The 13591-nt window shown below is 36.5% G+C and overlaps 1 protein-coding gene across 1 annotated transcript in view; it reads left to right on the plus strand.

The window, feature by feature from the left end:
- Window positions 1-13591, plus strand: part of CSMD3 (CUB and Sushi multiple domains 3) — a 1455553-nt gene that overhangs the window by 926325 nt on the left and 515637 nt on the right. Inside the window, exons 30-31 of the mRNA XM_089664334.1 lie at window positions 4221-4408; window positions 7522-7716. Coding sequence (XP_089520460.1) covers window positions 4221-4408; window positions 7522-7716 — 383 coding nt within the window. The remainder of the gene's footprint in view (window positions 1-4220; window positions 4409-7521; window positions 7717-13591) is intronic.

The raw sequence follows: 13591 nt of genomic DNA on the forward strand, positions 1-13591 counted from the left end.
TCCTCTCTTCAAGGATAATTCATCCAAGGTCCTCACAAAGACAAGAAGACGCTTAAAAACGGATCTCAAAGCATAGGGAAAATTTAATAGTAACTTACATATACAATAAAAGACTTCCAGCTCTGACAATAGCTCTTGTAACAAACACTGGCAAAAACCATGTGTAGGTAACCAACAAAATGGCCGTGGTGACACTTCCGGTTAGCGTGCGTGCGTCTTGATGTCACTTCCACTAACGCCTTTCGTCACTTCCGGACTTCGTCTGAAGGCCATTTTGTTGGTTACCTACACATGGTTTTTGCCAGTGTTTGTTACAAGAGCCATTGTCAGAGCTGGAAGTCTTTTATTGTATATATAAGTTACTATTAAATTTTCCCTATGCTTTGAGATCCGTTTTTAAGCGTCTTCTTGTCTTTGTGAGGACCTTGGATGGAGATGGTTTCAGAATTATTAATATATTCTGAACCATATCCTTTTCTGTTGGTAACTCATAGATATAAATGTGCCTTATTTCTGTTTCTTGTTACATGTACTTTAAATTGAATGATATAAATGCAGCCTTTACTTACTACATGGACATATATATCCAATAGTTATATATATTCATGGCTTGCAGCGGCTGCGTCCGCTATGCATTTGTTTGTTTTTTGTATTCCCTTTTCTTTGCTATACTTTCAAAACCCAATAAAAACACTGAAACCAAAAAAAATGGGTGGAACATGTAACATGTTCCAAAAGGTGAACTTATCCTTTAATTTCACCTTCCCCATTGACTGTAATGCATTTTGCCAAAATAATGAAAATTTGCCAAAATCTCACTATTTTCGCTGAAATTTCAAGGAAATTGAAACTCACTTTTGCTCATTCCTAAACTCTCAGTTTTGCTCATTCCAGATTTACTATTACTGGTGCACTCAGAATCTGTTGGAACTGTGCATGGCAGCCAATCAACTTCTAACCTCAGCTTGTTCAATTAAAGCTTTGGCAATAAAACATGGAAGGTGGTTGGTTTCTATGCAGTGAGAGAGTGAGGGCATGTGGCCTGGTATGGTTCAGGAGGGGAGCCGCTCTCTCATCCCCTCCCCTCCCCTGACCTGCCAGGCTGCATGCTCAGATAACAGTCTGGTATGCATTACCTAACTAAGGTAATATAAGCACTTGAAACTTGAAAATAACCAAGAACAAGTGAATGAAAATATCCAAAAAGAATAGATGCCCTGCTAAGCAATACCAAATATAAACAAATCAATATGTACAACTTCAACATATGTGCAAAATAGATAATCTGAGTATATCAAGGCTTAAATTTAAAAAAAAAAAAAAATATATATATATATATATATATATATATATATATATATATATATGAAACAAAGCACACAACATAAAAATTAAATAAACACCCGGCTGAATCCTCAACCGAGTGACAGTAAATGTAGTAAAAATCAAGTAATGCAGAAAGATATTCAAATCAGCATATATTCCACAGGTGACTTGAAAAGTGATCACCCTTAGAAATCCTCAACCAGCTACAACACATGCTCACCTCCCATTTTAACCTACAGGGAATATAGGTCAGGTGCGCTTTAATATAAACCCCAAATCACACCAGCTCTCCTCTGTAAGAGTACTTTACTGGCTCCTTCTCCAATTTCTCCTCAGAAATCCATTTTCAAAAAAACTTCAAAGGACATCTCATAGTGTAATACGTTCATGTTTAATGTATAAAAACCAGGTATAGAATTCTCAACTTTTAAAATCAGGCCAGCAGACCCATACAAGCATTGGTAATAAAATGTACAGGAACAGGTGTACCAAGATGGCAGTCGCAGTCCGACCAGAAATGATGTCACCACACTTCCTTCCTCAGGGAAAAGGGATTCTTTATTTATTAATAAATTATATAATTTCCTAATATTTGTAAAAAAATATATATATATAGCGCAAAGTGGAAAGATGTCTTTGAATCAACCATACTAACTTAAAGTGAGGTATAAAGTGATTATCTCAATTGCAGAACCTTAGCAAAATTATTGCACTAAGTTTAAAATAAACTGGTTATTGTATACTTATCAGAAAGTGCTCTTCAGGTTATCCGTTTAGGGTAAAACTTCACATTGGCAATAAAATGAGCAGCACAGTTTATGGCTACTAACAATAGAGTTGGATGACTTTAGTTAATATGTTATATGTTATAGCTATAATAGTGTAATCGGTCTTAAAAAGGAGAATTAATAGGCTTGGACATTGAAAAACATGTCTATTGGTTATGCATATTATGTTCAGGGATGTATTCCCACTGTAGGTTTTGTATATTTACAGTTTTCCCGAGTGAATATGTAATAGATTGCTAATTGCTTCTATACTTCGTATGAGTTTGTTATCCTTAATCACCATATTGCTGACTGATGATGGACAGGAGAGAAAAGAAATCCAATTAATAGGTTACATCTGTTTATCAGAAAGTAATTAGATATTATAGTGTGGAGATGTCCATGTTATGGTTAAGGTGTCCTATTAATTTGTCTGTTAAAAGTAATCTTACTTGCTGGATTACATTTTATAATATTGTTCCTAGAGCAAAGGACAAAGGGGTCCCTCATCGGATGCTAAAAAAAATTCACTTTACTGTAGCAAGACTTTTAATCCCATAGAAAAAATATAAATTACTAGTAATAATGGGTATTTGACTGAACCCTGACAACTACAGTATATCTTCGAACAGAAGCATGTGGGTGGGTGTAGTTCAAAAGTAGATTCAAACCCTGATAACAAACTACTTTTGTAAGCCCCCTTTTGGCCTGTTAACCACTTCCCATTGGATGGACATCATATGATGTCCTGTGGTTTAAGTGGATGTACCGAGATGATGCCTGATGAAAAATTTTCAGTCAGGGATGCTCTTTCATGTAGAAGTGATGAGGTGGCTAGACAGACACTCCATCATTTCTACATACTTCTACTCTTCTACATTTTGTGTCTGATCTGCTGCATTAGAGGCCAGAGGATAGACTTTTGACCTAATAGACCCCATAACTCTTCATAAAGAGGACATGTCATGGCCCATGCTATCACATGTTGTTCATCTCTTCTGATAGCAATAAAGTTGATAAAAATATAAAGAGACATATGAAGAAAAAAAGTTTTAAACAAAATAAATAATAAAACACAATTTAAAGCACCTCCCCATTCCCCCCAAGCTCACACACAAATGTGAATGCATACGTAAGTCCTGCACACATATGTAAATGGTGATTGCACCACACGTGAGTGGGAGCAATAATTCTAGAACCTGACTTCTACCTAACTCTAAAGTGGTAACCCGTCAAGGCTTTTAAAGCATTGCCTATGGAGATTTTTAGGTACCGTATTCTGGCACCATTCCATGGGCATACACGATTTTAAAGCTTGACATGTTAGGTATCTGCTTACTTGGTATAATATCATCTTTTATATTTTAACAAAAAATTGGGTATTACAATATACTGTGTTTTTGTTCACTAAAATTAATCAAAATATATTATTCTTAAAACAGTTTGCCTTTGAAAAACCACTGCGCAAATACTGTGTGACCTAAAAATTGCAATACCCATCATTTTATTTTCTAAGGCCTCTACAAAAAATAAAAAAAATAAAAAAATATGTATATATATATATATATATATATATATATATATATATAAAATGTTTGTATATAAAGTAATTTTCTAACAAACAAAAAAATTGCTGATTTGTACATGTATGTCACAAGTTTCAAAATAGGCCTGGTAGGGAAGTAGCTAAATAAACCATTGAAGGTCTTTTTTTTTGTATTTGTGAAAAAAAAAGAACTGTTGATCCTGACAGAAATCATTTGAACTGTAAACGTCCTGTGCTCCCTGCCTCTTATAAGTTACATTGTTTCCAGCTATCTATGTGGGCTTTATAACAATTCCCCACATAAAAAAAATATGACAGATGCAGTTCTTTTTTTCTATCTCTGGAACCTGTATGTCTGTCTCTGACCGTAAAAGTAAAAATCTGAAAAAAAAACAAAACAGAATGCTAGAAAAAATGGCTAAGATCCTGAGATAAAAGCCTCTCCATCTAAAAAGTTCTGCTGAAAACCTCTGGCTTGTGTTTCTTTTAAATGCTCAAACCATCCTATTAAATACAGTATTTTGCAATTAATGTGGCAATATATTTATTAAGAGATGGCCCCTTTTTTTTTTTTTTTACAGCTTCAGCATTGAACCTAATTATGACTTCTTGTATATTTACGATGGCGCTGATGGCAATAGTCCCCTGATTGGAAGTTTTCAGGACAGCAAGTTACCAGAAAGAATTGAAAGTGGTTCAAACAACATGCATTTGGCTTTTCGAAGTGATGGATCTGTTAGTTTCACTGGCTTTCATTTGGAATATAAAGGTGAGTTTAAAATATACAACATGTACCTTATCTAATTTATTTACTTTAGAGGCCACTTTAAGTGACGTATTATACCTATATGATATTTAAAACTATTTATTTAATGTTATTAATAAAATGTAATAATAAATATGACATTGCCTCCATATGTGGGCCTTCTTTCCTGTAGTTTATATGGGCATATAATTCATTTTTTTAAGGCTTCTTGAAGAATATAATTAAAGCCTGTACTGGTTGCACAAGATAGGTGACCACCCACAATAATGGTGCAATCAAACGTATCCAAAACAAGATCAAAAAGGAGACAAATCAGATTGGTTGTTTATTCCCTCCATTGCATCAAATCATTTCTGTTAAAGGCTGCATCTAGGGTAGATACGTTCTCCTGATGTATTGTTTTTTTGTTGGGTATACAGATAATTTACAGGTAGTTCACATCTTATCTTGGTGCTTTTACCATTACCTAGATGAGACCCAGAAACAAACTTCATGCCCTCAATAGATTTGCTCATAAAAATGTATGATATTATGGAAGTACAAAGGGGTTAGCCCATCTTTCTGTTCTTCTCTCACCATTGCTTTTGGTTTGACCCAAGCTAGACCAGGCTCATCACTGATGGCCATATACCTTGAAATATGAATGTGCAACCTATTTTTAGTCTCAGAGCAACACATAGGTCTATGAAACAAATTTGGAAGCTTTCAGTTACTGAAACATTTTTAATATATTTAATATATGCAAAATAAAAAAATATACATACAGTATACCTAACGTGTATGATTTCAAAGGTCATAGAGAATTATTTCCCAAAATGTGATTATATAAAAATGTTAATGTTAGAAAATATTATATAAATATTGGAAATTATTCAGATGGGTGAGCCCATCCTTCAGTTTTTCTTTGAATGTTGCTTATAGTTTGACCCAAGCTGAATCAGGCTCATCGCTGATGGCCATATGCCTTGAAATATGAATGTACAATCTCTTTTCCATCTTAGAGCATCACATAAGTCTATAAAGCAAATTTAGAAGCTTTCAGTAACTGAAACACTTGTAATATAAGCTAAAAAAATAAAGCAATACTATACCTAAGGTGTATGATTTAAAAGGTAATAGAGACTTATTTCTCAAAAAGGGAATAAATAAAAAGTTAATGTTACAATGGATCATATAATATTCAAAATTATTCAGATGGCATTTACAGTACGTATGTTACAATTATAACTTCTACTTGCATTTTGTTCATTTGTAGAATAAGTGCTTACTCTCTAAGGGAAACTTACTTTTAGTAATGCTGCAATGTTTGCTTGCCTAGGTAAATCGAACAATAGTTCTTCATTTTCAAAAATGATACCAGCTACAGTCTAGATATTCCTCAGGTAACACACACAGGTCTTATCCTTCCTCCAACCTGTACTTGAAAAGTGAAGATGAAGCAGAAAACTGACCTGTACAGGGATCCAGCATTGTCCTCACCTAGGCCGCTGCTTCTCTGGTCTTCAGGACCCTGGCATTGGCATGTTTACTAAAGGAAGCTGGCTGTGAGTCCTTGCAGCTTCACAGCAGGCTTCCCACTGTGCATGTGTGAGCCATGCTGCTGAGTCCTACAGCCTCCTGGGACCTGTGACATGTTCCTGAAGGTTGCAAGGGAGCATGGAGGGTTGGGAACTTTGCTATGATTGCCTAGGCAGTCAGAGTGGAACAGGGAGCAGGTACGTTATAAAACTAGGTACCTGCTCCTGAAAAAAAAAAAAAAAAAACCTCCAAAAGTTGGACAGGAGGAAGGAAGGAGGTTTTAGAGCAGCATTTCCCTCTTAGGGTGAAGTTCCTTTTTAAGCTACTTGTCCTAACAAGTTTATCATGTTTCTTATAATTGACCTAAATGATACATTATGAATTAATTTCAAGCGCTCATTTTGAAGTGCATAAAATTATGTAATATGCTGTGGTATAATCATAGTTATCATGAAAACCAATTTTTCTGACCAATGTTTACATTTTTCTACTTTCCATCTGGCCTTTGTACAGCTTGCTGTTTTTCAGACTGGGTTTTCCACCATCCTTCTTATAATATAGAATGGATTCATTATTGGAAATATGTTCTTTTCTGCACGCTTATATTCAAAACATATTTTGCATAACACACATTTTATAATAAGGTAAATTAAGACATATGTCTTGAGACACCCTGACAATTTGGTTTAAATTTTTGGAAGTTTCCATCAGCTTTCAACCATATCATTCAGTCAACCAGGGTTTTACTTGCTTTCTAGTTTCAAGCCGCCCATAATTAAAAATTGTGATGGATTTCAGTCAAAACCACTGTAGTGGAAAAGGTATTTTTAATTTATTTCCATGTCAGTTCAATTTAAAATTTTCATCACTAAAATGGGGGAAACCATTACAACTGTGGGAGGCAGATTGGCATAGTTGGAACAATTGCAAAACTCTAAAATTGTCGAAAAAACTTGTAATGTCTAAAGCCAGAGTTACCCTTCTATACATATATAGGTAGGTCCCCCACAAAAAAATGAATATGTTAGTAGCTTGGAGGTCAGAGGGAATCAGTGTGGACTGCAGGGAACCAATGAGATTGACACACTTACTTCAGGAGGGCAAGTTCTCATGAACAGAGCAGCATTTGGCTGTGAAGGTGGCAGGATATTAAGCATTTACTTTTTACAAGTATATCAGCTGAAAAAAGTATGCAGAATCAGATATTTCTTCCTTTTTCTTTCCCCCTATAATAGAAAAGCAGTTACCCCTTGCTATGCTGGAGGAAGGGGGGGATCTAGGTAGTAATTTTTGACTGATGACTGAGGATCAACTTTAATCTTGGATAAGCAAAAACCAGAGGCCTCTATATTAAAACAGGAAATGGCATGAAGCTTGAAAAGTAATGATTCTGTAAGGTCTTTCATCTGCCTCTGGGAATCCTTAAGGCATTGCTTATTCATATTATCCAAAGTCATTGCATTTTCTATCTTAACACAGTGGTTTCCTAGATGATGGAGTTCTTCTAATTGCATATCGATCAGAAATACACACAGACATTTTCTCTGCATGGAATGTTTACATTTGTGTGATGCTTTTTGCTATCTTTCTATTTACAGCTAAATTAAGGGAATCTTGTTTTGATCCTGGTAATATAATGAACGGCACAAGACTCGGCATGGATTATAAACTTGGGTCTACTGTTACTTACTACTGTGATGCTGGCTATGTCCTGCAAGGATATTCTACCCTTACATGTATCATGGGGGATGACGGAAGACCTGGGTGGAACAGAGTATTACCAAGCTGCCATGGTAAGCTTTGCATACCAAAAATAATTTATACACATCGGATGTTGTTTTCTCAAAACAGAATAAAATCAATATGGGATAAGAAAAAACAGAATTGTTTGCTTGGATAAAGAGATAATATAGGAGTGCTAACCATATAATTATACTAAATCTTTTTAGTCCTCTTTTCAGCTCCTGAGGCTTATAGGATCTGTTTATAACTAGGCCAAAATGTAACAGAGAAAATTGTTCTAATAAATATGAAATATGTTGCAAACAAGGTGTTAACTAAAATGTGCCTCCTGATTTGAAATTCCACCAAGCAAGTAGGTGCCCTTTTTTCTGATATACAGTAGCTATATTTTAAACTCTCCTCTAATTCTTTCTTTTGCAAAAGAATGCCCCGCAAGTCACCCTTTTATAATAAAACCTCCGTATTAGAGCAAATCACAAAAAAGATTTAAAGACTTTGTCATAGATATAAAAGGCGATGGTTGTCAAGAGATGACGTACAACTGAGGTAGATCACAAATTAGCACCAAACCAAAAAAGCAACAATGGCAGCTGCTCTGAACTGTTGAAAATAAAAAAAAGGACAGGTTCATATGGGCAAAGTGATTAATAAAACAAAAGACCCCTGACACATTTAAAAAAGGAAAGAAAGACTAACTAACCTGTTTCAACTACTCAGATTACAAACAGATTTTAGTTCCAAGTTCCATACATTTTCAAATATTTGTGGAAGCCACACTGCCTCATCAAGGTATCTCTAATAAGTGTGATCCCTAGCTCTAAACTATATAGCAATGTATAAACAGAGAGCAGGCTCACCTGGAGGCAGCTATGCAACTACAGGACATAACATTTATGTATGTACAGATTAGAAATAAGAGTCAAAGTAAATGGCAGGGGACACAGACTTCCAATAGTGCTGAATGCTGAAGAGCCTGACAGAGATTGCAGCTCATGAACCGAGAAAGATTAGAGACTTGGGTTTCCTGGGAGGTGGCTATAAAAGCTCTTCTCTTAGAGGGAACTTCCTACAGGACATTTTTAAAAGACTGCCAGGGTCACTTTTAAAAAATAGAATAAGTTGACATTGCCTGCAAAAATTATTATACAGCCAAAGGGAACACTAAAATCACTCCTTAACCTGGACTTAGCCATCCACAGAACCTGAGTAATTCATGTGTGTCCATAATTAAATGGATTTAAATGGATTTGGCAGCACTACTAAGTTATGTTTTTGTTCCCAATGTCATCATTTTGCATCACTTAAATATAAAAAGCTCAACAACTGATTCGTATTGTGAAACTGCATTACTGTCACCCACAAGCTGCAATATCACAAATCTGAGAGATCTTTCACTAACAGTGACTCATTCTTCCACCACAGCACCTCATCATGCTCTATGACTGAATGCCTCCTACATATCATTGTATCAAGGCATTTACTTCCAAATGTGTCACGTTGACTAATATTAACCAGAATAGATGTTTTCTCATGTATATATCTTCCTGCATTCAATTTTCATTTTCAACTTTCTGCTCAGATTCAATCTACCTTGATTGGTTACTTAGGTATGAAATTTGGGATAAACATCACATTGCCTCACCTACTCATCCATATTTTGATAGCATTTTTTTTTATAAATTTACAGATGACTCTATTTTAGTTTTGGTTATATTTATTATGGAAATTTCCAGATAATTTATTTTGTAATGTTTACAATCCTACCATGCATCAATAATCAGGCATAATATTATGACCACCCACCATAACCTTTTGAGGCATGGACTCCACTAGATGTCTGAAGGTATGCTATGGTTTCTGGCATTAGGCCATCAGTAGCCGATCCTTTAAGTTATGTAAGTTGTGAGGTGGGTCCTTTATGGGTCAGACTTGTTTTTTCAGCACACCCACAGATGTTTGGTTAGATTGCAATATAGAGGCGATATAGAGGATTTGAAAGCCAAATTAACACGTCAGACTTGTTGTTGTGTTCTTCAAACCATTTATGAACTCATCAGAACAGGCCAGAATCTTCTATTGCTCAGTGGTCTTGTTCTGATGCTCACATGCCCATTGTAGTCACTTTGCGTTGTGGACATGAGTCGGCATGGGTACCTTGATTGGTCTGTGGCTACCCAGCACCATAAACAACAAGCTGTGATGGGCAGAATGTTCTGACATATATCTATTAATACCAGAAATTTGAACTACAGTAGCTCTGCTGTTGGATTGAACTAGACAGCCTTTGCTCCCCACATGCATCAGGGAGCCTTGGCAGTCCATGACCCTGTTGCCGTTGCACCTATTTTCCTTCCTTGGACCACTTTCGGTAGGTCCTGATCACTGCAGACCAGGAAAATTCCACATAAGCTGCAGTTTTGGAATTGCTCTGGCCCAGTCACCTAGCCATTACAATGTGGCCCTTGTCAAAATCACTCAAATTCTTACATTTGCCCATTATTTCTGCCTTCAGCACATCAATTTCAGGGGCAACCTGTTCACTTGCTTCAAATATATCCCACCCACTTGCAGATGCTATTGTAATGTAAAGTCACTTTACTTGCCAGTGGTCATGTAGTTATGGCTGATGTGTAAACCCAATCACCAAAATATCATATAAGCTTTATTGCTATAACCTCCCTGGCGGTATGATTATTTCAGATTTTTGGTGCTGAAAGCGGTACCATTATTTTGCATGGAAATAAGTACTTTTTTTATTGTAGGCCTGTAATTTTTAGGAATAACTCACTGAAATCTGTCCGAACAAGAGTCTAGTAAACATTCCAGATATGATAAAACTTGAAACATGAAATCATAAATTATAATTTAATAAATAATCATAAAAAATAATAATATAATAATAAATTTAATTCAATAATATAATCAAACCAAAAGCATTAAAATTTTAAATATAGCGCCAAGTTCACACATCGCTGAGAAAAGTCGCAGAATCGTTTTCAGTGTCTGATGACAAATTTTCCCACAAATCATTATCACTCAATTCTGCAAGTGGTTCTAATTTACTATCGCTGTTCTCTAGCCGGTCTAAAACCGATTTTGACCTAAAGAGACGCTTTTTGGATGCCATGGACATTTCCCAGTTTCCAGGCAGAAAGAACAGTCAAAATGCAGGCAGGGCACAGGACAACGCAGTAGGGACAAAATGTATGTGAAATGCTTTGAAACAGCAATGTTTTGCTATGTAATAATCATTTTAAAAAAAATGGCATTTTTTTAAACTTTAAAATTTGCTGCCGGTTCCGGTGCCCGTACGTCCCGACGTCACAGGGACCAGAACACGGAAGCCAGATGCCGGCATCGGCCGGAGGAGATGGCCAGGGACGCTGCAATGGACACGTCACAGGAGCGAAGGACAAGGTAAGTGCTGCAGGGAATCCCTGAGCAACGCCGCATGGTAAGCCCGAGTATAGCTCGGGGTTACCGCTTTTGGTACTGAAACTTTACCCCGAGCTACACTCAGGAATACCGCCAGGGAGGTTAATGTAATTTTACAAGGAATGTCAATATTTGTAAATTTTCATCTTCCCTTAAAATAATAGCTGTTGAACCAACTATGAAGGCACTTCTTCATGTCCTGTTATATGGTGACAATGCTCTGCTCCTGGCTTTTAGTTATGTTCTTGTGTTGTCACTGTGTTCCATGCTCTTCCAGTGCAAGCAAGCATGCTAATACTCATTATGCAGACATGTCCCATTTTTAATATTAAGGAAGCCAGCTCTAAGAAATGATGTACTGCAGTCACCAGTGTGCACATGGATATAGACACAAAAGAAAAAAAATTCTAAAAAAATATTTTATGTATAGCATAGGAAATGTTTAGGATACACAGTGCTTTAGTGAATGGAAAATCATTTAGTTAGGGTTTATGTCTACTTTAAAGAATCCCTATGCAAATTACAGAATTTTAATATAAATATACACAAAGAACACCTAATTAATCCTGTCTGTTTTTGGTTTTAAGATGTGAACTAATAAAAAAAGCTCTCCCCTTAAAAAATGTAGCCAGTGAGACAATACAGTATGTATCAAGCAGGGAATCTTTTCCCATCAAGGATTAGAAGATTACCAGCTCTAGAACTGGTTTGTAAACTGTAATTAGCACAGTATAGGTGCTATTGTGACTTTAAAACCAAAGGAAAACACCAACTTCTGTTTTGTAGAAATGTACAAAGTGTTAAAGGGCTCTATACAGACTGCAGAGCTTTTGTGAGTGCAGCTATATTGTAGCACAGCGGGATTCCCCCTCCATGTGTCGGCTATGGTTAGCAGGTCTTACTACCAAACTGCATTGCAACTAACAGCTCTTATTATCTAGAACTGATGATGCCAGCATATATTACAGTCCACTCAGTCTGCCCATCCATAATTACATAAGAACATAGACCTGCATCTGAATTCTTTTCCATCTCCTAATCAATTGAAAGAGACAGCAGTTGGTTATGTCAGAAAAATTAAAATTTTTAATATTTAGAGTATTTTTCTAAATGTAGTCTTTTATTTTTTTATTCAATCTAGAATTTAAATTATTTGTAACATGCATAGATTTTTTTGTTTCTTGACAGTTAAATAAAATATTTTATTAAAATATTTTTGATGAAACCAATAGAGCACAGAAAGATATGTGTGACCAGTGAAAAAAAAATCTCAGATCTGATTAACCACTTGCCTACTGAGCACTTTTACCCTTTTCCTGCCCAGGCCAATTTTCAGCTTTCAGTGCTGTCACACTTTGAATGACAATTGCACAGTCATGCAACACTGCACCCAAACAAAATTTGTATTTTTTTTTAGACATATAGAGCTTTCTTTTGGTGGTATTTAACCACCACTGTTTTTTTTTTTGCTAAACAAACTAACAAAAGACTGAAATTTTGAAAAAAAAAGGTTTTTTTTTAGTTTCTGTTATAAAATTTTGTAAATAAGTATTTTTTCTCCTTCACTGATGTTCGCTGATGAGGCTACAATGATGGGCACTGATAGGCTGCACTGATGGGTATTGATAGGCGGCACTGATAGGTGGCACTGATGGACATTGACAGGCATCCCTAATGGGCACTGAAAGGCAGCACTCATATATGGCACTGATAGGCAGCACTGAGGGGCACTGATAGGAAGCACTGATATGCGGCACTGATCGCAACTGTTAGGCGGCACTGATTGCAACTGGTAGGCGGCACTGATGGGCACTGATAGGCAGCACTGACTAGCACTGACAGTTGGAGCTGAAAGGCAGCTGTGATGGATACTGATATGTGGTATTGACGTGCACTGGTAGGCACTGATATTTGGCATTGATATGCACTAATGGGCACTGGTATGTGGCATTGATGGGCACTGGTATGTGGCATTGATGGGCACTGACAGGTGGCACTAATGGGGCTACACTGATCCTGTTTACATGCGATCAGCTGTGAATAAACACAGCTGATCACATGACAGAGCCTGTGTCATGGGCTCTTTACTGTGATCGGTGATCCGCACCAACAATCGCCGTGCGCACCCCGGTGGTGCACATGCGCAGTTATAGTGGGAGGACATCATATAACATCCTCCCAGAACGAGAGAGCCACCACCCGCCGTAATTTCTTTATATGGGTGGCGGTTAAACATTTGAAAAAAAAAATCATTCTGTGTATATCTTTAACCCTTTTACAGGAGGTGTTTATCCTGGGACACAGCAGCGCCTTGTAAAGAGTCATTGAATTATTGCATTCTCCAACCTATTCCTCCAACTCTGATTTGCACATTTGTACTGAATTCAGTGCAAGTAGGCATAGTCTGCCATTTTGAGTTTTTACAGGTTGTACCTTGGCTGTATTTCTCAAATGTGAAAACAACCACTTATCAAGGCATGGGGAGGGGGG

Source organism: Staurois parvus, unplaced genomic scaffold, assembly GCF_062004578.1.
Source record: "Staurois parvus isolate SC_StPar_1 unplaced genomic scaffold, SC_StPar_1.0 ptg000047l, whole genome shotgun sequence".
In the NCBI taxonomy this organism is placed as follows: Eukaryota; Metazoa; Chordata; class Amphibia; order Anura; family Ranidae; genus Staurois; species Staurois parvus.